Source organism: Aphelocoma coerulescens, chromosome 2, assembly GCF_041296385.1.
Source record: "Aphelocoma coerulescens isolate FSJ_1873_10779 chromosome 2, UR_Acoe_1.0, whole genome shotgun sequence".
NCBI classification, from domain to species: domain Eukaryota; kingdom Metazoa; phylum Chordata; class Aves; order Passeriformes; family Corvidae; genus Aphelocoma; species Aphelocoma coerulescens.
This window is the reverse complement of record NC_091015.1, coordinates 162921288-162946044: the sequence shown is the minus strand read 5'-3', so window position 1 is coordinate 162946044 and position 24757 is coordinate 162921288. Positions and strand designations below refer to the sequence as shown.

Below are 24757 nucleotides of genomic sequence, written 5' to 3'. Positions count from 1 at the left end.
CTGGAGAATCTCATCAATAGTGTCTCAGAAGTATGTGGAAGTCAGGATTTGAGTTTTCCCCATGTGACATTTTAAAAAATATCAAGGGTTAGTTGCCTCTGTCTTAGGTAGTGGAAAGTAGTGTAATAACTCCATTCAAACACTAATAAAGTAGTATTATATTTGTGGGAGATGAAAAATCTCTGCTACAAACAACACAATAAGGATTTCTGTGTTACTAGACATAATAATATGTGATTGAAAATACACTCACCAGAGTTAAGAGGCTCAAAGCTTAGATTGGAAGAGACTACAAAGGATTTATGACAGGATCCAAGGAAAGACTGTGTGGTCCTGTACTAGGGTTACACACTGGAAGCAAAAGCAAAGGTTTAGACTTCTATAATTAATTTCTCTTGTTTGTGGATTATAATTGGAACACTGCGGGTTTTTTTATTTTTTTATTTTTTGTCATTGAATTGAGATTTAGGTTTTAATGAGACCAAATTTAACTTCAGCTTTGAAGTGTCAGTTTTTGAAAATAAACTTCTTTTTGGTTTTTGATTTCCTATAATAGAAGTTTCCACAACACTAGGAAGAGAAGAGGGGAAAAGGGAGTTCATACTGTTGCTGAACTGTGAAATGTGACTTCTATTTCCTACTCTCCAACACTAGGCACTTAGATGAAGGTCTTCAATATCCCTCAAAGGCCTAATTTACATTGACTTAAGTTGAATAATCCTGAGGAAACAGGCCCAAGTCAAGCTCTGCCTCAGTTTCCCTCCTTTAGAAGAGACATGAACAGTAACTACAATTAGCACTGTGAGGGGTAAAGGTGGAAAATTCACACTGTGAGGATGTGGTAAAGGCCATAAAATGTTCATGTGATGCATTGCCTCTGAGCCATTCAAAAAATTTGGAGGCTTTCATGCCATGTCAAAGAGATTTAATGTAGAATGTTGGTCACTGTTTATGTTGACAGTGCCTGGTTTTGGCAGCACTTAGCTGCAACAGGAAATTGAATGACTACACACAATGAAGGAAACTCTTTGAATATTATCTAGAAGTGGTGTTTCATACTTTTATTGTTGTCTTTTTGGGATGAATAGGAAAGCCCATTTAAAATTTTCCCTTTTTTTTTTTTTTTTTTTTGTCTGGGTAACCAGTTCTTTCCCCAGACTGAAATGAAAGTTTTTTAATGTTTTTCTTCTTTTTAATTGCGAGCCAAATGGAACCAATAGAACTTATCAGGAACTTCACCTTCATTTACATAATTGCTATGTGGAAGGGGAAATTGGCTTATGCAAGGTAGCTGAGACTCATTAGTGACAAGCACCTTTAGGAGAGGGAGGGCTCCTTGCATGAGTGTTCAGCTGAAGGTTGTGGGGGTATCTGAGGAGATGCATTCCCATTATCCAGCCAATTAATGAAAACTCCAGTGAATTGAATGGAATCGAGGGTTTGCCTGTTTCTGTGATGTCACTTGCCTGGTGATTGCAAACAAAATCCCGATGACTTGCACAGCAAAAGAAGATGGTGAACACACATTTGGGGAAGTGTGGGAAGAGGTACTTTGTTTTCATATAGGGTGATCATCATAGCACTTAAATAAGTGCTTTGTAGTGTGAGTTGTGATGTAGAATATACTCACAGATAAACAGGATAAAACCCTCTCCTGGTTCTTCAAGGCTTTAAGTCCATCAGCAGCCTGGGGAAAAGGGGGAATGCAGACACATGAGGCAGCCAACCTATTCCTGCACAGAAGTTTGATTGCATTCACTTACACTTCTTGATTCAGATGGCTGCTCCAACATGAGGGACTGGGTAAAATAGTATGTTGGTGGTGATTTTGGACAAATGAGAAATTATCAAATCCTATTTCACCAAAAAGTTTAAGAAAGAGCAACATCTCTATGGGAATTAGTCATAACATACTTTATAGTCCACTGAAAAGATTATTCTCCACTGACCCAAACCTCACATTTAAGGCACTGATTTTGATATCACTCCCATCTCTGCCAACGTAGCTCAGCACAGGCCAAGGGGACCTCAGCAGCATCCTTGACTTAAAAGGTCAGAAGTGGAGTGAAAAGCTAAAAGAGAAGTAACAGCTGTGACTGGATGAGTTGGTCAAAGTGTCTCTTTTCACCAGATCCTTGCTGCAAGCCTTGAGACAAACTGAGTGCAAGGTAGACCTTAATATACAACTGCTGCTGAAAGGGAACAGCATGAAGGGAAAAGCCATTCTCAGCTAGGAAGGGTTCAGTCTTACAAAACATCTTAGATAATTGTAGCAGGAAAGAAACAAAACCATTCTAGTAGGCAGTTTTTGCTTTTTCAGCTCTGCAGGCTTGAGTGGAAAACCATCCCTTTTTGGTATATTTTGAGAGAGTTCCCAGAAGTGACCCAATGGCAAATGACTCGAGAGCATTCTCAAGCAGGAAAGGCACAGCTGCACTGAAGAAAGAGCTGCCATTCCAGCACAAGCTCTCTTCAGAGGTGCTGACCCAGCTTTACACGAAATCATCTTGAAACTGGTGCACATGCAGTTCTTGCCTGACGGAGCATTTTCTCAAAAAGACATCAAAGTCCATATTAAAAGTATGAAAGAAAACCAGTTGAATCTGAGTAATTTCAGCCAGAGAAATGAAGAAAATGGCAACAAGATTAAAGAAACATTTACCAGGTGTTGATGTTAGTGTGCTTTAAATTATTCATCCAGTTGTAGAAATCAAGATTCAGCCAGCTGTTCAGCCGTAATTCTGGCTGATTTAGACACAGTTTCTGCAGGATTCAATTTTGGAAAGGACCTCCTTGCCTTTATACTATGTAGAACTTCAGCTGCAACTAAGAAAAAACAGAGGAAGAATGGGGTTTTTTGCAAAGAAAAAATGAGCCTTTTTTTTTTTTTTTTTTTTTTTTTTTTTTTTTTTTTTCAAATTACTTAACAGATAATTTTTTCAAAACTCCTGAATTTCTGAAAACCATCTCTTGCTCCAGAAAGGTCTGCTGGCTGGATAATGCTTCAGAGAACTGGGAGACCTTGTCCAGATTTGGGTATAGAAGAGTACTGGGTGATTCTGTGTGGATTAATGATCCAGCTTTAGGAACATGAAGCCAGGATTTTAATCCAGTCACTTGTAATTTACTCAAAACCCCAGAGCAAGTATCTGATAAAGCTGGAATAGTTGTGTCTACCTTCAAGTTTAGTGCTGAGGTCATTGGAACAGGGAACAGGGTTAGAATTTGGCCCATGGTTTTATGTTGTCCTCAACCCTGTACTTTTTAAAATATATTGAGGAGCACAAAATCCTCTCAAAACACTGGTGTAAACACCTTATCTGACTGTGCTTGTCTCATATTTGAAGTTTATTTTGTTAAGGGGTTTCACAATAGCTCCCACTGACACCTTCCAGCTCTGATCATTGCTACCAGGGCTGGCTCACAAATAGGTAGAGTTAACAGGATGGAAAATCTTGAAAAATCTGTCTGCATAAAGTTTGTCTTTTTTTCTTTTTCTGCATGAAATGTTCCCCTCAAGTCTTTACATTCCCTTTATTAATTTTGAATAAGTACAAGCTAACTCTTAGTCTTTTCCCCATGATTCATATCCATGGGCTCTTACATGATTTCCCATAGCTCTCATTTTCAAGGACAGCTGACCTTGCATGGACATTGGCATGTGGAAAAACCTTATTCAAAATGCACTGTAATTTTTTTCTGCATCTTAATATCTGTAGAACAAGCTTAACCTAAATCACTATTCCCTGGGTAATGGAAAACAACATCTTGGCTTAAGGCATTTGTAAAAGCACTGAAAAGAGAAGAGACATTGTTTCTACTGGATTTGAATCTTCTTACCCTTCTTTACATGGGTAGTTTCCTTATTAGTGCAATATTGGGCTGGCAGTGTGTCCTGTCATCCAGGAGGGCCAAAGGTATCCTGGAATGTATCAAGAAAAGTGTGGCCAGCAGGTTGAGGGAGCTGATCCTGCCCCTCTACTCAGCCCTGGTGAGGCCACACCTGGAATATTGTGTCCAGGTCTGGTCTCCAAGGTACAAGAAAGACAAGTGGCTGCTGGAGAGGGTCCAGTGGAGGCCACAAAGATGATGAGGGGTCTGGAGCATCTTTCTTAGAGGAGAGACTGCAGGAGCTGGGCTTGTTTAGTGTGAAGATTGAGACTCAATACAAACAAATATCTCCAAGGTGGGTACCAGGAGGATGGTACCACACTCTTCTGTGGTGGCCAGCGACAGGATGAGGAGCAACGGCCATAAACTAAAGCACAGGAAGTTCCACCTCAGCATGAGGAAGAGCTTCTTTACATTGAGAGTGGCAGAGAACTGGAACAGGATGCCCAGAAAGGTCATGGAGTCTCTGTGGAGACGTTCAAAACCTGCCTTGATGAGTCCCTATGCAACCTGCTCTGGGTAACCCTGCCTTGGGGGAGTGGACTAGATGATCTCCTTCCAACCCTAACAATTCTGTGATTCTGCAATTCTGGGAATATTTTCTACTTAGGATCTCCAGTATTTGTTCTTCTCTCAGACCTTCCTACCATTGAATTCTCTTTAACTACAGCAGCAGAAATGATAATTTTTTCCCAAAGTTATGTCATTTTAATATATACTATTCCTACTATCATTCTTTGGGAAAGAGTTTAAAAACTAGGAAGGGAGCTAGCTGTAAGCAGCTGCAACACAGTCTCTCCTGTTGTCTTCTGTAAACTTTGTAAGAAGGTATAATGCCTCCAGGAAATGGACTTCAATTTAAACCTTGCAAATCATGTCCTGAATATTTTCAGCTTAAACTTGTCTCCATGGGCTGCGCTTGGAATCGTTACTTTCAAAATTATTGGGAATGTTGATGGATAAATTTAGACAAAGAAAAGTATGATTGTCACTAGGCAAAAAAATCTAAGGAAATATTGGCACAATTTATCCTGTGTGGGAGCCATAAAGGATTTGCATTCCAGGCTCAGCAGCATTTCTCAGCCAAGGTAGATACAGCAGCTGAAAGCAGTGTGGTAAATACTGAAGTAACATTCAGCTCTCCAAGTGCAAACTGGTTAAATGGGAGACAAAGCAAAGGAGAAGTTAATAGGTGGGAAACTGAGGCACAGAGCTGCCTCATTATTTGTCCCGTGTCTCTCAAGAGGATAGCACAGGGATCCAGATTTCTCTGGAGATCTGAGTGCTTTGAGATCCCTTCCAAGCCAAACCATTCTATGAGTTTCTTCCCAGCTTTGCCATTGATTTTCAGGATTAACTTGAGGAGCTGAGCATAACTTTGGGCAAGATTACTGTCTATAGTGGCTATAAGGCCTTTTTTGGCATCTTTGTTTCACTTGGAGAGGTAAAGGCATTTAAAATTTTGAATGCAGGGTAAGTCATATGAGATATTTTGGATCAACAGGATTTAGCCCATTTCAATTCAAAGTCTTAGATGGGTTTTTTTTGTGGAAGGCAGGTGGGATTAGGTTCAAGGCACTTTATCTTATGGTGATTACTCCATTTAAGAACTCACTGCAGAACTATGATGTGTATGCAAAGGTTATGCCAAATAAAACCCAGACTGTTCAGAAAGAAATAACAGATCCTTTTCCTGAGTGACCCTTAACTCAGACTGAAGGCAATGAATGGTCTTACAAAAAACAATCCAAAGAAAGAGGACAGCTAATGATACTTTTGGCACATTTCAGGAAAGGAGAAAAGTAATGCAGTTTAGTGAAAACCTAGACAGAAACCCAAATGGCTCTCGCCTGACATGCTTTGACAAAGAAGGATCAGTCTCTTGCTGATTTATATCTGCGTGATACAGACAAAGATTGAGGATTTCAACTGAGAAAATGTACATAGCAAAAAAGTTAAAAAAAAAATTAAAAGTAAAAAATTACCAATGCAGTGACAGAGGTTTATGGAATCTAATTGGAGAAACAATGGAGAAGCAAATAAATAAGGAAAAAAACAAACTATTGTATTTTTGTACTGAGCTGTATAGACAGCAATTAAATCACTAATCAGGCAAGAGTTGGCTGACCTAGGAAAGGAGCAATTTCATGTCTCAGCTGGATAAGAAGTTAAAATATCTGCTCAAAGGCATATTTAAAGGATACAAAACAAACAGAAGAACATTCTGGGTTTCAATTAAGTTTATGGCTTATGGAAACAGTTCCTGTGATAGATTAGCAACATGGTTTACTTATTTGGAAGCTACTTCAGAAGGATATTTGCTTTACTTTTAACAGAAATTGTTTCACACCAAAAGGAAATAAAAATCGTTTTTGTGTGTGTGTGGGTTAGTATTTAGGAGAAATTTTTACTCCTTTAGCCTCTTTAGAAAGCACATAAAATAGTCTTTACAGAGTTTTGCTTGAGTATCTAACTATCTGACACCTGTCAGCTTCAAGGTTGTGATGACACTTGTGCTGAAAACATGAGGACTTGACACAACTTACCTGTGTTCTGACTCTGCCAGTCTCCATCACATTCACTGCCTTTCTGGAGGCTTGAGACACCTTGAGAAACCAGTGCTGTACATGTGAAATGTCTCCAGAACAAGAAATGTATTGTAATTTGTAGAAGGAATTTGCATCAGAAGAGCAACATCTAATTTAGAGCACATTATCTTGACCTGGGAACTTGTAGAGTTCTTCCAGCTTTTTATGGGCAGGTGAGGAGCCGGATGTGTTTCTACCCTTTCTCCCATTGTATAAAAATACCAAATCTAGTGATCAGAATCAGAGACCACCTGGGAAGTAGGATCAGGTCTCTCCTGAATGAGCAAGGGATCTGTACAGGTGCAGTGGAATGTGGAGGAAAAACATAATGTGGAGGTATCCCTTTGCAGGTGTGGGTGTGACAAACTCACCTTGGACATCACACTGTACATTGAACTGGCAGGCTGTAGAATGAAAGACCCTCTGCTGCAGCAGAAGCAGCTACAGCTGAGAGATCAGGTTTCTTGTATCTAAATTAACTCTGAGGATTAATCATAGAGAAGATATGAAATACCTCATTACTGGTATTTTCCACAGAGAGAAAAAAAATCTGTAGGGCCTTGAAGCCTTTTTTGTATATTTAGTGATCCAGAGTTGGTGGCTTCTTCCAGTGGAAGTCTGAAGTCCTTCACTCTGAGTCCTCAGGGTTTTATTTTAGAGTGTAATATTAGGAACTACATCCTACCTCTGAAAAATCAGATTTCTTCTCATATTTTTTATTAGACTGTCACAAAATGTTTTACATGTTCAATACAAAGTAATTTACCCTCTGAGTAAAGTGCAACTGGCCAAAGTCCTGAAGTTAAAAGCTTGGTGAATGTACAACTTCCATCTATCACCTCCTTGAACACAGGAGGCATTGAAAAAGCACATTAGGAAGCATTTAGTTCCCAATCTGTACCATTAAAAGAGGACTTGACAGTGTTACAGACACATCAGGGAAATCTTTAATTTCCAGTTTCACTTAAGGTCTGGGATTTTAACTCAGGACCTTTTTTCTGAATCTGTAGCTGTTGTGTTGGTGACATGGTGCCAGATACACTGTGAGACACTGAGGGAATAACCAGTGGATTAATGCAATATATATGCTTGTCTGTAAAGTACAGATAGTCACACTTTTATATATGCATTTCAACTCTTCCATTTCTGGACCTATAAACATTTGTGGTTTCCCAGCTGCCAAAGCATTATGTGAACAGTGGTGAGAAAAGTGGAAGAGAATCTTACTACTGGTAGCCAGAGGAAAAGACTAGTTGGAATGAAATTCTGGAAGTGATTTCTTTCTTCTGTGTGCACCACTCATTCACACAAGGAGGTCTTGGTGATTATAATGGGAAATAAGTCTCTACCTGATGGGAACGAATTAAAAACATATTATTTTAATTTCTCTTTTATTTTGCTTTCTTTTATTATTAATTTCTGCTAGAATAGATCTTAACTTCCTGGAAGGTCAGTACAACAGTCTGAAATTGACAGAGTCCTGTGATGCTGAAAGAGCTATTTAGTGTTTGGGGTTTTTAAAAGGCACTTCAACTCTTCATTTGCTATATTTAGGACTGGATTAATTTTTATCCTTCAGTGTTTTTACATTACACAGCAATGCAGAATAACGTTGACACTGGAGGCAGTTATTCTGCATTTGCCTGAATGGTACAAATTGACATTTATACAAATGGACATTTATACAAATGCTCATTGGACATGAAAGTGAAGTCTCGTCTTTTTTGAGATCATTAGGAGTCATATTGTTCTCTCAATAGGCTAGAATCTCTCTTCCAGAATTTAATTTTAGTATTGGATCTATCTTTGCTCCAGTTCTTCAGTGCTAAAAGCCAGGTGACTTTGTGACAGGGTTGTTTCTTTCTTCTCTTTCACTCACTGCAGCAGCACAGGGGCAGTGAAGGAAAACCTAAATCACCAAGAGCTCTGCTACAGAATGTGTCAGTGGGTATTTATTAGACACAGTCATTTTCTGTCCCAAAGTCACCCCAATGTGCTTGGTGGCAGATGTGCTTTGGCTCTTACTACTTTCCCAGCTTCTTACGAATAACTCCCTTGTCTTAACACAGACATGAGTGTGACAGCTTTAACTGCTGTATACCTAAGTCCAGAAAACCAGAGAAAGGCAACCCTCTCAGAGCCTGATTTGGAGGGATTTTTATCAAGGAGAAATGAAAATTCCAGCTGAAGTTTGCAACAGTTGCCACTATTTGATTAGTATTGGTGGAGACCTATAATTAGCACTTATTTAAGAAGGCATATGGCTCCAACAGATGGTAAAGGAAAAAAAGAAAGTTAGATAAACAGGGATATTTGCACAAGGTTTTATGATCTTCTTTGCTTGTATTTTGCAGCACAGTGCTTGCTTAGCTTCTGGCAAGATGGCCTACTGTTCATATGAAGAATACTTACATGTCTTAATTTCCTCTAAAAATACCAAAATAGTGTGACCTGCAAGTATTTAAGAATTCCAACAATAGTAGAAGACTTGAGATGACAAGGAACCTTAGAAAATCTGTTCTTTTTTTGTAGAGATTCTGAGCAAGAACCAGCTCTGCTTGTGAGGTTAGTGGGAATTTCAGATAGTAAAGGACGAGGAACGAGACAGCATGAGGATGGGTGGGTGAGGGAGATGGTCATCCACGAGATAGATTTGGGTTATGTTTATGGCAGTACCAACCAGGATGTTGTGTGTTGTAGAGATCACTCCAATTACAGGTAGGTGGATTACAAATAGTCTAAACTGAGATTTTAAATGCTTTGGGGAGACCTCATTGCAGCCTTCTAGTACTTAAAAAAGAGAGAGAGAAAGACTTTTTACACACTTAGAGATAGGAAAAGGGCAACTGTTTTAATCTAAAAGATGAGAGATTTAGATTAGATGTTAGGAAGAAATACTTTCTTTCCTGTGAGGGTGGTGAGGCTCTGGCACAGGCTGCACAGAGAAGCTGTGGATGCCACATCCCTGGAGATGTTCAAGGCCAGGTTGGATGGAGTTGAAGCAACCTGGAATAGTGGAAGCTGTCTCTGCCCATGGCAGGGGGTTGGAACTAAAGGGTCTTTAAGATCTCTACCACCCCAAACCATTCTGTGATTTTGTGATTATTTTATGATACTCCCTCTACCTGTTTATTGTCACCCTCCCTGTTCACCTCTGTTTAATTGACTGTGTGATTTCTTCCAAGTGGCTCCAGGGCAAGGACATGTAGCTGGGTTCAAACTGCCTTCTGCTGGGATTTACCAACAGCTGGTTTTCCACAGAGGCATATTCAGAGAGATCACATGAACCGCTGACACCACATGGCTGTGTGGGCAGCAACATAAGGTTCGTGGGCAGGAAAGTTTCAAAATGTTCACAGATCATTCTCAAGTGAGTGCCTTGCAGTGCCCTCTCTCCGTCTGTGCACGAGTGACCTGGGAGAATGAACCCATCTGCCGTTAAAGGTATCATCTGCCTCTGGGATTTCTCTGTGTGGAAACACAAGTATAAAGGCTATGACAGGCTTCTTGTGGCCATGAATTAGGCTGAAATAGAAATGTTTAAGTGTGCACTGTTATTTATAAAGAAATATTTACAGTAAAGCTCTTTTTACAGCTGCAGTATCTTGATTTCCCTACATTATGGAAGAGCATCTCTTTCATTAAAGCAAAACTTAGCAGAATCCTGCTTTTCCATTTATCTGAATAGCAGCATAATAATACTGCTTTTCCCAGATAGCAAGAGAGATTCAAGAAGTTGCCAGCATTTGAGTAATTATCTAATTTCCAGTGCTATAGTCATAAAGACATTAAAGAGGCTCGATCTGAAGCTAGATCTGTTTTCCATATGGATTTTTCCTGACTGTATAAGCATTCCCTATTTATTTTAGACCTCTGCCACAGTGCTCATGAAACTGCAGAGAGCTAATTCTAGAGAGAGCTGGTTGCAAAACTGAAGATGTCCTTCTAAAAGGCTGGGAGTTGTAATTTTATATTTAGAATTAAAAAAAGTATTACTTTCTTTGTTCTCTGCCTTGCACTGGGGATAGGAAGCAATGTAATGTTTTCAGCAGCAGCGTGTAGCAACTGAATTGTCACAGTTCCTCCTTCCTTACTTTGAAAAAGTAGTAACTAATAATACTTTTATGGGCTGCAGAATAGAGGACAGAGTTCATGTAAATCCTGTCTCTGCTCTTCCTTTGTCAAACCCAGAAGTTAAACTATACTGAAAGAAAAATGTACAGAGGGGTATAAGTGTGTTGTTTCCCCCTGAAATTCTGTAGCCAAGACCTATAGGTTTAAAAACAAAAGTTGTGTAGGATAAAATTTGCTGTGCAGGAGGTTTTAATGTGTTTCCTTTGGAGAAACAAATTTTTCACTTTTCATTTAAGTCTCACACTCCTTGTTGTGTGGAGAAATCTAACACTATTAAAAGTTATTCTTAGTAAGATAGTAAACTTTTAATAAACCAAAGAACGAATTCCAAGGCTTTCTTCATGCTTCTAGTACCTGTTGGAAGCAGAGCTAGAAAGTAATGTGAAGTGAGGTAATGAAGGAATTTTTAACTTTCCTTTTCTAGCCTCTCCAACACAAACTGTCTTTCACTCATGGCTTTCAAGGTATCCTCCTATCAGAGAAGCATTCCCTCATGCACTAGTTCTTCATTAAGGGCTGTGCTATGAGGAATTTATATGTTTTCAAGCCTTGAAAAAATAGCTATGAACAAACCTCCATTACTTCTCAGAGGTTAATACTGCTGGGCAAATCTGGGTTTGCAGACTAGGGTGCTTACCATCCTTGAAAAGGTTGTTGGTTGATATTCATTCCAGTTTTCTTTGGCAGGTAGAGACATCATGAGGAAGCACAATTAGAAATGTAATTATGGAAAGATTCTAGGTGGCGAGATTGGGGCACTCCAGTCACTGACATGGCAAACAGAATGCAGAGGGCATACGAACCAGCCAGCTCTATTGCTTTGCAAACAGCAAGGGCTCATGTGACTCTGGTGGCTCTGGGAAAACCATTCATCATCAAGTTGCATCTACACCAAGACTTTGCCATTTCAGAGTCTCTCCCTGGCAGAAATGAGAGGTTGAGATATGCATGTGTCATTGTTTGCTCCATGGGAGAGTTATTGATACAGAACAATCATGAAACTTCTCAAACCATTTTTATATCAGTTAAAAAAAATGAGTCAAGGGTTCAAATAAAGGAATTTTGAAGGAAATTGATATAATTTAGGCATGATGAAAGCAGAGAAATTATGCTATAAATGCTCAGAGTTGAAAAATGTGTAATTTGGATTACCTGGAGAAAACAATTGGGATAATTGACCACTGGATTTTGGGAGGAGTGCTACTCTATCTGGTGTGTGTATTAGGATCACAGAAAGTTCAGGGGAACAGTTCTGACCTTCAGAATATTATCACCACCTTCCATTACTTTTCCCTAGAAATGTTTCCCTCTCCTCACAGTAATGGGAGTGGTGTGAGGGTTCTCTTGGGGGAAATGACACAAATGAGAATATTTGAAAATCAGGAAAATTTGAGTCCCTGTCACAGCTTTGCACCTCCCCTCCCCTCCCCTCCCCTCCCCTCCCCTCCCCTCCCCTCCCCTCCCCTCCCCTCCCCTCCCCTCCCCTCCCCTCCCCTCCCCTCCCCTCCCCTCCCCTCCCCTCCCCTCCCCTCCCCTCCCCTCCCCTCCCCTCCCCTCCCCTCCCCTCCCCTCCCCTCCCCTCCCCTCTCTCAGACATCCACATACCCAGCCCACCTCAGTGCCTTTGTCCTGGCAGTGGTCAGATTAATATGGTTTCTATTCTCACTAAATTAGGTTGTAAATATGTAACAAAATTGTTTACAGGTCAACTATCCATCAATTCCTTTCTTGTAAGATTATCTGGAAAGAATTTTTCAGGGGCTTCCAGGATCTAAATAACCTCTCTCTGAATCTTTAAAGAGATGAGTAATTTCTGTATGATGTGCTGCAATAATATTTAGAAACCTCCATCTATAGAAACTCCCAGATGGGAAAGTTAAGTTAGGTAGACTAGAGTGTATATGGGGAAGCTTGGAAGATTGCATATGGAGAGAGTGGGAAATCAGGACATGATATAGTGACTGGTCTGTGCAAGTACCCTGTGTATGAAAGCACCTACAACTGCAAAGAGCCTTTTCCCCCTTCCTTTTTAAAAATGCCATTCTTCAATAACCTGTGAAGGAATTTTTAGGAATGATGGTGGGATGGCATGGTAAGAATAGTAAGAGAAGGATGCATAAACAGGCTTTCCTCATTCTCTGAATGCCTGTGGAACACAACTCTCCTCTTCATACTTACCACGTTTCTCACAGCCCTGAGAGCTCTTTTGCTTTCCAGATAAATTAAAGAACTATTCAACCCAAAGACAATAAGCAGTAAATGGAATAGACATTTAGGAAGAGGAGACAGGAAAACAGGATTCCTTCTAGCTTAAGGAATACTGTACATGTCCCAAATAAATCTCCTGACAAGTAAATTTACTGATCAAAAATTCACTACCACAAAATTAGAGTTCTTTTCTGTATTCACCAAAGCTCAAGCCTTTGAAACTGTCGAATAAATGCAGGTCAGTAGACTCTTAGCTCCAGGTCTCACCTGGGAATGGGAGCTCCCAGCAGTTTCTACTGATTGTGCCTGTCTCCTTTGGGCTGCCTGTGAGTGCTGAGATGTTTGCACAGCTGAGGTTGTGCTAGAAATAGATGTGGGAAAACCTATGGTTCCGATCTTCTGTCTCACACCCTCCTCTGCCAAAGGACAAGGTGCTTGTGTGAACACAAGGATGCACCTGCTGTGTCTCCTGAACATGGGATGCATCTGCTGTGTCTTCTGCCAGCAACCCTCTCTGAATGGTGGCAGCTGTGACAAATGCCAGCCTTAGTGCCACTGTCTGTCAGCAGACATGCCTAGGGTTTAGAGAGACATACGTTTCAGAAGAAATCCCAGGAATAGGGGAAGTTTGGAAAAGGTTCTGGGATGATGGTGCTTTCATGGAGTAGGCTAAGGAAGGATATGTTTAGCAGCAACCACTTCTAGTTAGTGCAAGAAGCTCAAGCAGAGTGATGTAACCTGGTCCCTGCCTGTACCTTAAAGCGCAGAATTCACCAGTAGGTGCTGCAGCCTGAAGGAAAACATCTGTAGAGATGTTGTCATTCCCCTTTGATTTGAGAGGCAGGATCCCTGCATTGCTGTCAGCATTGCCAAGACTGCCAAGCTCTCCTCTGAGGAAATTCCTGCTGCAGCCTTAGGTCATACTCTAAGAGGGAAGAAACTGCCTGTGGCCATTTGAGTAGGCAGGGATGGATGAGTTTAGGGGAGGATTAGTCACTCATCTGCTGTAGTTCTCTGCCAGATATCTGCAAAGTAGGTCTCCCTGCTTAAACCAGTGATTTTTGGCCCTGTAACATCATACTCTGATTTGAGGCAGCCCCAAACACTGTAGTGTGTCATTGGCTTTGACCTTTCCAAGAAGAGAAATGACTCCTTATGCTACCTTGCAAATCCAGCTCCTAAAGCAATTACACATGAGGAGTGGTCTGCTCAGGAGTGTGTTTGAAAAGAAAATGAGATTAAGCTTTCCATCTGAGAAGAGTGCCAGTATATCAATATCCAAATCAAATAACATAAAGTTTCCTTTGTCTGCCAGCTAGGAGTAAGAATGCATTATACCTCTAATATGATTCTTGCAGTGTCTGTAATATCATGAGGTTTTAATTAAAATAAATATGACTGCATGCTTTTGAAGAGCTAATCAGGCTGAAACATTCTAGCCTAACTGGTGTAGCACATGAAAATAAATGTTTATTTATCTAGGCTGCCTGGATTTATGCATAACTATTGTGCAGGATGGGGGATGGGAAGACCAATAGCAGGAAGAAATACTTGGGCTGCTCCTGGGTGTGCTTGATAAAAGTCAGTAATAGGAAAATCATTTTAATATAGCCTGGATGACATCACTATGCTTCTGCTAATTAATTAGCTCAAGTCCTATTGGTCTTATTGGCATTTAGTCAATTCTGCCCCATATTATGTGTTTGTTTGTTTGTCTTTTTTGAGATATTTTTGTGTCCATTCTGTTCCAGTTCCAGCAGACTGGCACCACAAAATTAATCATTATAATGACAAAACTCCATTCACTTGTCTACTTGTCTTCAGTACCTTTTTCTTTGGGTTTTTTGGTTGTTTTGAAGTCCTTTCTATTCTTCTATTTTTATTCCCTCTAACCAAAATTTATCTCATAAAATATTTAATCCTCTGTCAGTTTTGACTCACTGACCTATTACTGCAAATTATGTACAAATCTCAGCAGAATAGACCTGTCCTGATTTGAAACTCCTGACAAACCAGCAGCCCCTGGACTTTTATCTCACCACAGCTGGTGGATCCAAAACAATTCTTCAAAGGGAAAAATTCCCAGAAGTACCTTCTGAAAAACTATACTTTCTAAAAAGCATGTGCCTTCTGGCTTCCTGATGATGATCATAGATCTGTCTCTCTCTGAAAGACTGGTTCAGGTACACCTTTTTTTAAGCACTCCTTGTCAGGAGAGCTTGAAAATACCATTTGCTAAAGGACTATATTTCAAAAACTCAGATTCCTACAGGAAAGGGACAAAATCAGCTCTAAGTAAATTTTTCAGACCTTTGTTGCTCTGGGGTTACAAAAGTAGAATTAGCAGGGGATTCTGATTACCAGCCAAGACACACCTTGGAAGTGCCTAGCTCTGGTGCCCAGTTGTTCATTTAAAAGTCACACCATCATTGCAGGCTCCTCTGGAAGGGATTCACTGTAGTACAAATTGTTGCCTCCAATGTGGGTTTGTACAACTCAGGAAGTCACAGTTTTCCTCTTATTGAAAGGGGAATTGCTCAACAAGCAGTAGACTTGAAGCAAAAATTTGGCTCAGTATAAAGCATGAACTTATTTTTCTTTTAAATGATATCCTAAATTCCACAGGCTCCATTGTAACCAAAACAAAATACATACACTGGAGGCACCTGAAAGTTAGGAAGGCTAAATCCCATCTGAATTTATTTGATGTTTATTTGTGATGATGCGATACATCAGCACACAGGTGAAGCTAGTGGCTGAATTTGATGTGGAGAAGCTACAGGGTTTTGGTTCTTGAGTTCCTCAGATTTATCTCAGTTTTGTGGACCAAACTGGAATCTCTCACATGGGCCAAGGACCTGAAGGATTACAAAGGCATCTTGAAAACAAAGACTATGTTTTTATGTTTCTGTATTTTAACAAGATGTCTTCCTGTTTTACACTTCCTGTTTTACATTCAAGATCTGCTATTGATTATGGTCCCCCCTCCCAGGTAGTAACTTCTGGGAGAACCAGAGATGACAAGAAAACTCCCTCTTCTGAAAGATGCCCATTGCAGATAAAAGATGAGGTTTCACAGGTGAACAGCCACAGTCCTCATGGTGCTGGGTGCACTGAGTTAAGCATTTGATGCTTTAGCTTTTATTAGAAAGAAAGTTAATAGGATAAGAGCTGTCACAGGATCAAGTATTCTCATTTTGGAATCCACCCTGCCTACAGTTTAACATTTGTTTTCTTTAAATATATGTCTATGAACCTGCAACCCACAATAACAGTCTTCTCTACTACCATTAATTATTGAGAATGCAAGTGTTTATTACAAGTACTACCTAGGTAACCCTGGAGTGAAGTCATAGGATAATAAATAATCTCCCTGCTGAAATTACACCAGGAGTCTGTCTGTGTTTTGTGCAGGTGATTCCAGCCTTTGCTCGGCCTGCGTTCATGAAAACAACGTTTACAGCAGAATATTTCAGATTTTGTACAGAAATGAAGAGATCATTCTTAATGAGTCGATGAACTTCAGAGTGCACCTGCTTCTGGATGGTGAAAGGGTGAGTTGTTTTGGGATGCACATAAAAACCAGCAGGGTTGGGATTCCTCTTACTTAACTTCAGGTATGCATTGCGCAGGTATCTCCATTTCAGAAGTTGTGAAGAGGTCCATGTGCTGTCAGAGGTCTAATGAAGGCAGCTGGTGGAGGGAACAACATGATTTATCTGACCAATACAGCAGCAGCTGCATTAGAAGGAGATTGACTGTCCTGTACCCATCAGTACCTGTGATTTATTTGTTTGTAAATGCTGACACTATAAACCTCTGCATGAGGTCAGACAGACCCTCTGCATCGTGCCTGTTTATGAGGAGCTGAGCCAGATCTTTCTCAGTCTGGAAGATTTCCAGAAGCCTTGTCGTCCCATCTGGGGTGCCAAAAAACTGATGCCTTGAGGTGGCCATCTAAAAACAGAGACTAGACAAAAATAAGAGAATAAAAGTAGGTATTTATTTGAAGGGCCTTCAAAGGTACACCCTGGGCAGTCAAAAGGCTACACCCAAGATGAACCCTGGGTCACAGGTTCTTCACACTTTTGTAAGTTTGATCCATTTGCATATCAGGGTTAATTCTCCAATGATAACCTCAGTTAATGGTTTAATTACCCCAAGTTTGTCCCTCCTCTTCAGAGGCTTTTAGTTTACACATTTTGGGGCCTGATATCCTTGAAGAGCAAGCCTAGAGAGGGTTTGTTATGTCTAACAAGCATGAGAGAACAGTAGCTGACAGGCCACACGAAATTTCAAAGTTACACACTAGGCAGTACAGGATTTGAAAAATATAAAAGTTAAAAACCTAAGGCATCAGTAGGCTACACCTTGGCTTTCTAGTGGAAAAAGATGTTGACACACACTGGTAAATCAGTATATCAGAATCTCAAGTGTCTCGAACATAATTTGTCTTTTGTGCACTGGATCACTCATTTTATACAGCTGTGCTGACCAGCCCCACCTGAGAAAACTGGGAGTCTGCTGCTTCTTTCTAGGACCAGCTACTATTGCCATCCATTATTATTACTTTTTTCTCATCCTCTCTCTTGTGACTGAAATTTTCTAGAGTTACCCAGTCCCTTTCCCTCAGAGGTTTCCTGGACTTTGTCCTTGGTGCTCCTGACTGCAGGAGTCCATGGGAGAGCTGCTGGAGAGCTCTCCCTTCTTTAAAGTCCGTGTACAACCCCTTTGCTTTCTGTGGTACCTCAACTACAATAGGTCCATCCCAAGACCCTTCTCCCCTTTTTCCATCCACTCCTTCAGCCAACAGGAGCACCCCCACAAGGTAAGAACAAGATCTGAGACACCCATCTTGTAGAGCACCGTTAGTTTAATCTTACTGATGTGAAACCAATGTCTTCCAGCCACAATTCCTGTTCCCAGGAGCTACATGGGTGGAGCAATCTTGTTTCACAGAGAGCACTGTTTTACTGAAAACTTAAATAGGAAGGGGAGAAAGTATCACAGCAGAATGGCATTCAGGTGTGTCCAGTGTGCCATCGCCATGCTTTGCCTGCCCAAGGACTGGTACAAAATGTATGGCATTGGTACTTGCTCTCAGTGGTGACAAGAAACACAATGACAGCATCTTTGAAAAGTCTTCTTGCCATCAAAAAGAGACCCTATGAGCTACACAGCCAGAGTGTATCATGTGCTGTGTGTTGAACTTGGAGCCAGAGACACTCACCTGTCCTTTGTATAACTTTCTACTTGATCATGATGCGATTTAAAATTTCTTTTTTGCCCTATTTCAAAGCATATATATATGTGTTATATATAGATCTAGATTAAAACAGCTTGAGAACCTAATTTAAGCTTAACATGCTTCCTTTTCTCTCCCACTTTCTTTTTGCTGGTTTGCTTTGGTTTGATTTTTTTTCAAGATAGTGTCATCAATTTATTCCTCCCTAGAATTGTTGGTTTGTGCTTACATGAAAAATTACTAAATGCAAGTCTATCAATATTTGTTAGGAAAATGTCCCAGCATGCTTTATCCAATATTAATTCTATCCTTCCTCTATGGAATATTTCTGACTAAATATTCCTCCCCTCAAATTACAGCAGTTTCCACTGTGTTGAGCAGGGATGATTTCTGATGATTTTTGCATTATTATTTGGGAAAGTTGTACACTCACAAAATGGAAAATAAAAAACAGCCCACAAGATTCCTCACAGCTAAAACTCCTTGTGACTCTTGACGTGCTGCGTGCAGCACCACTTGGCTTTCCATAGGAGATCCCTTGGGAAGAGGACAGCTGCCCAATTCTGTAATTACAGAGAGGTTTTGCACAGAGAAAGTCAGCTTCTCTGTATGATGCAATAGCTTTGGGTTTTCATGGATGTAGAATAAGAGGATAAACAGGTCTGTTGTTCCAGGTGAGTTGCTGAAGGCACTCTAAAGAATCAAATACAAAAATAAAGATCTGCAAAAATTTTTTTGTATTGAGCAGATTAGCACAATTCACTTCTGCTTAATGCTCTTAGGCTTCTTTTTTTCTGCCTTGATGTCTTGTCCTCCACAGCTTTGCAAATCTGATATAAATGTGGGAGAGACTGAAATGTGCCACTACTATATCCACAACAATTCAGTGACAGTTTTATATCTTTGTCACATAATCTCCTATGTTGGATGAAATCCTTGCAATGTGGTATTGGCAAGACACCTAGAGATTTTTAAAGTGTTTTAAGTATCATCTGTGTTCATAACTCCTAATTTATTTAGCACACAACAGATGTGAATCCTTTTTTGTGCCTCTTGTGTGCTATGGTGATTTTTCTTGGTTCAGGGTGAAGGTTCTGTTCACTGTTTTTTTCTGTGGATGGAAGAAGTTATGATAAATAGACAAAAGAGTTAGTCTGGGTAATGGAAGTATTGAGTTCATACAGTCCATGCAGTTTCTGCTGTGAGAGCTGGAATTATCCAATATTATATTAAGGGAGCATTGTTCCTCCTGGTGCTCAGGTAGTTTTGCTGATGAGATGTTTTGCTGAGATAGACAAAAAAACCCAAATAGACAAAGACAACCAAACAACAAAACAAATGTGAATGTCCAAATTAGGTAATTTGCTATTTTTTTTTTATTCTCCCCTTCCTCCTCTACCATAAGCTCCAGATAAGCTTAAATATGTAAATACATCTCCTTTTTTTGTTAGGAATTAAATGTAAGGAAGTGCTATTATTTGCTTTGAAGTGGCACTGAACATACTTTTCACCATATAAATGGTGCTTTAAAACTCTCTGGTTTATTGGATGCCTTTTTCTATATTATCCCAGCATACAAAATTTTTTGAATTCAAGGGAAACCATATTGCAGGGCTGGGGCAGCCTTTGTTGCTACAAAGAACTCTAATTTATTTTCATAAGCTTTTGCTTTCTTTTTTATCAGAGAAGAAGCTTTGCCTCTTTCATCAAACATTGGAACAGGTAACTTGTTTGGCTTCTTTCTTGCTGGCCCTGTTCAGGGAAAATTTAGCAGGGAGAGGACAGAGTGAGGCAGGCTGGAATATGACAGTATATTAGATTGTGTATTTTCCAGAGAAATTTAAGTGATCAGGGACATCCAGATCATTCAATATGACACACTGGCTAAATGGTTAAATATTAGGGAGGTACATCATAAGGATGCAGGAAGCTTCAGTTATCAGTATTATCACAGCTCTTAAAAGCTAAACCAAAGATGAAAAAATTAGCATGCAAACATGAAATTATGCACTTGATTCCAGGCCAATCCAACAGAAATTGGAGTACTTTGCTTTGTATATACTTTTTATTGTATAAAATAATTGTACTTTTCATATGCAAATACTTCCTATTGTACAGATTTTGAACAGCATTTAATAAAATGCATTTCCCTGTGAGTGCAGGGCTTTGGCAAGATAGTCAGAACTTAGGAAACAGCCTGAACTCTTGACATCACCTTCTGTAAAATTATGTGTGCTCGGAGATGAATATGGGGTATTTTTGCACATGCTATGAGGCCCAAGGTGGGAGTTTGGGTGTATAGAATATTACAGAACAGAAAAATATTCCTTGTTTAGTATGAATGTATTTTTACAAACACAGATCATAGAATCACAGAATGGTTTGGGTTGGAAAGAATCTTAAAGATCACCTAGTTCCAACCCTCTGGCAAGGGCAGGGTCAACTTACACGAGACCAGGTTGCTCAAAGCCCCATTCAGCCTGGCCTTGAACACTTCCAGGGATGGATCTTTATTTTCTCTTTCATGAATTGTGATTTTTCTTCTAAAAGATCAAAGAAGTATTAAAAAAACCCACTGGAATACCCTTTACAGAATATCTGAGAGGACACTACTTAGCCTAGGCAGTCAAACACTAATTATATTTCAGATAAATTTTTCAGACTAGTTTTTTATGGAATTTGGTGTGAAAATTCAAAACTCTTTTTCAAGAGAAAAAAAAAAATCAGATAGTCTATCAAACTCTTGGAAAATTGTACAGTCTGTAAAGAATAACTGTGGACAGAACTATATTAATCTTATTAATGCTAAAATAAGCAACCAATATTTCATTTAAGGACAATATTATTTCATTCAGGAGGCCAAGGAATGAGAGAAGTATTAGCTGCTCTTCTGTATGAGCTACGAAAAGACCATTTTGTTGTTTTCCTGTGTAAAGAGTCTTATGTCTCTAATAAGTGGAAAAAAGGAAACCACGGGAAACTCCAGCAGGTATCAAAGCTGTATAGTAACATGCCAAGTAGTTCCTGTAAGTAATTCTGCTGTGTCTCAACCTGTGCATAAGCCTTGTAATGATATTCTCTCATGAAGAATCCACTTTTTGATTAACTGTCCCATTTTCACTTAATATTTACACCCCCAATAGAAAAGGGAAAACGTTACCTCTGTAGTGAGAACTGTGATTGATTTTAGGTGGGGTTTTGCACTATTCTGGTCAGTCTGATTTCAATACAGTTTGGGGATTAAAAATGCACCTTACTGCATGACCCCATGCAGTGAAGAGTATCTCTTGGTCTCCCAGGCATCTGCTCATTGCCTCAAGGTGTTTTGGGAGAGTGTCACCAGCTACGGAACTTGTTTTGAGCACCCACTCAGATCTCAGTTGCAGTTGCAGGTGCTCAGCAGTGTTGGGCACAGACCCAAAATTTCATCCCTTTATTTGAAGGAGGAGGAGGAGGACGTTTGCTTTGTCTGAAGCACTATACTGAATTCCTGGTTTAAATTCAGAATGTAGCTTCACTAATGATTACTTTCTTTGCCACTGCCAGCAACTGTGATTTTTAGTGACAACAACTCATTAAAAAGGAAAAAATCTTCTAGTTTTAAATTTTTTTTTAATGAAAGGCATGCTTCCAGGTGTTTTGAGACAATCATAAAAGAGAAAGCACATTTTCAGTAAATAGAAGTGGGAATTTTCCCCTCACATCTCTATGCCTGTGCCCATGCTAGAAGAAATGCCACATTACTTCAGAAGGGATTTAATTTAACATCTTTCAGGATTTTGTCAAAGCACATCACATCCTTGGCTCTCAATTTTCTTATTTCAACAGAAAAATATTGTACATTGTTGATGCAGTTATACCATTGGAAAACCTGGCTTAACACAGTTTATGTTACATATTTTATGAATCCTACCTGTCAGAGCAGAGTAGATGCCTCTGATGTTCGCTTGAGTGCATTTTTAGTGTAGTCTGTGGTCTGTTGTTAAGAAGATGATGATCAGCTTTGGAAAGCAGAGTTCATCTTGCCTGTTTAAAGCCATCTAAAATGCAAGTGTATCTAGATCAAGATATTTCTCTAAGCTATATCTATTGTCAGTGGAAAGAGACAGGCACAAACAGAAATAAATTGCCCTTCTCCAATGGGTACCTCAGGATGGAGCAGGTACTCTGCTTCTTCTTGTTGCTTGTCACTGACAGAAGACAGAACCATACATCTCACCTCACCTTTTTCTGGCAAAAATTGGGTAAAAATAAGTTGTACTTATAACACCATATCCACAGAGAATATCTTCATTTTTCCACCTTTATTCCTGTGCACCTCCTGTTGTATCCTGTCATACTATAAAGGATGTTTATATTCACACAAAAAGACTATTTTGGTTATAAAATGTGTATTTTTTTGCTCATATTTCCATTTAGGTTGTTAGAAATTAATTTTTTTATTCTACTAAACCTATTTTTCTTGGCGAAGAATTGACATTTCAAAGGAGTGAATGAGAAAGTGCTGGACAGCTTAATCCTCTTCCCTTCTAATTTATTTATTTCCATTGATTACAGTTTTAACTGTGCCAAGCTTGGATGTGTTATCCAATTTAGTTCTTTCCAGGTGAAGCTAATGAACTATCAGACCCAGCACTGTCTCCAAAAATCCAATCAAACTATTTTATTGACAATAAAAGAAGGGCAATTTTACTGATGGGACCTGTTAGATGAGTTAGAATGGAGGTACCAGTGAGTCACACATGATTTCTTCAGCGGTTTTGATGAGCAGAATCGTGCCACATGCTCAGCCATGCAACAAGTTAAACTTCTGTTTTAGTTCTAAAAACAACAAAGGCCTTAGAATTTTGGAAGGAAAATGGTCTACCTGAGAATCAATGACAAACTACCTCCATGAATCTGCTAAGGGCCTGAAAGAGTGACCAGGGGGCAGGAAAGCTTTGGTTTGCTGAGACATAAACTCAAAGATTAATGATGAGTGATAAGAAATTTCCAGAATTATTTGAGCCATTTCTGAATGTTTTAAGCTGTAAAGTTTGAAATGTGCATTAGTTACAGGAAGGTAACCACAAGGATTTGTGGCTCTTTCTCATCCAAGAAAACCCTTGCTTTCTTTCAGCTGACAAGATAACTCAAACAAAGGCTCACTCGGCAAGGGAGAGCAGCCTCAGAAATGCTCCTCTGCCTCCTGGTGTGCAAAGAGCAAGTATCCAACAAATGCAGAGCTTAATGCTCTCTGTTTCCTCATCTGGAGTGATTTTTTTGACATGTCAGGGCACCTGGGGGCAGATAACACCTCTGACTGCTCTGGTTCCCTCTGACTCCTTCAGCAATTATCTCGACTCACTGTCACATTTGCTTCTTTCTGTCTCTGTGCTGTCATACTGCTGTTGCTGTGTGGTTTTGCCTTTGCTCTTATCAGACAAACCCACCCACCTTTGCCTTCTGTGTTGTAGGTGCCAACTTACAAAGGTAACCTTGTCTCTCTGCAGGTGGAAGATGCATTGAATGAGGCAGACTTTCAGCTCAAGCTGGACCTGCACTTTACTGATAGTGAACAACAGTAAGTGCTGGTTTAAAGCTCAATTGGTAATGTGGGGACCTGTTCAATTGGAAAATTACTTTGATGAAATGAGTCCTTTTTAAAAAGGGAGAGCTTTAATAAGGCTTCCCTTTGCCTTAGTGTTGAAGTTTCCCTGTTTCTCTTCTCTGTATTTGAAGAGTGTATCTCATATTCCTCTTTAAAGGAAAAACATTTTTTCTCCTTGAAGTGTGAGTTTTTCAAAGGTTCTAAGTGTTGCTCTATCTCTGCTGCTGTTAAAAGGAATATCATCATAGACCTCCATGTGGTCAGGGTCTGTGACTCAGGAATGCATTCATCTCAGGAGGCGATGAAGTATTTTCTAGGTGAAGACAGGAGCATGAACATGCTAAGTACTCTTCTACTAAGAACCAGAGCTGCCTCTATGTTTTAGGAGGAAAGAGTTTTCCCACAGAATTTGTTTCCCTCTAGCTGAATTTGGTTCTGTGATCTCAGGTGAAGTGGGAGTAGCATCCCTTCCTGAGACACAGCAGAAAGTGTGATCCCAGATGTTATTTAGCCTCACTGAATCAAGAAAAAGTGTTCCAATGACTTGAGCAGCATTTATGGGGAGTGGTAGAGCGTGCAGAGAAAGCATCTGAGCTGTGTTTCATGCTGAGACTGTCCCCATGGGATTTTATTCATACCCACAGAGCATCTAAACAAATTTCAAGAACATGTTTCTGTTATCTTCAAGATACAAAAAGAGAAAACTTGTTCTCTCAGATGAGGGGTACTTGACTGTCAGTGCTTATGGGTCTTGAAGAAAGAAAAACATTAAGTTACAGCCAAGAATAAAAAGAACTGAAACATTTAAGTTATTAAATTGTGCTCTAACCCATACACTTAATTTCTATTATCACCTGAAAGATTAGTGTGACTTACTATAAACTAGTGACTTTTAGAAAATTATATTCTGCAAATATAATTGAAGCATTTCTTGGGGCTAACCATGCACCACTCAACCATCTCTTCTTAGGTTTTCTTAGCTTTGGAAAAAAAAAAAGGCTTCAGAAGGATCTTTAATGCTGTAAAATAATTCCTCTTTAGAAGTTTCATTTGCCTTGGGCGGATGTGGTTAGGCATGCTCCAGCTTTACAGCTCAGTCTC

General features: G+C 39.7%; 1 protein-coding gene across 1 annotated transcript in view; it reads left to right on the top strand.

Annotated features, from left to right (window-relative positions):
• Positions 1–24757, top strand: part of FAM135B (family with sequence similarity 135 member B) — a 142651-nt gene that overhangs the window by 53940 nt on the left and 63954 nt on the right. Inside the window, exons 4-5 of the mRNA XM_069006054.1 lie at positions 16236–16375; positions 23559–23629. Of these exons, the coding sequence (XP_068862155.1) occupies positions 16236–16375; positions 23559–23629 (211 nt within the window). The remainder of the gene's footprint in view (positions 1–16235; positions 16376–23558; positions 23630–24757) is intronic.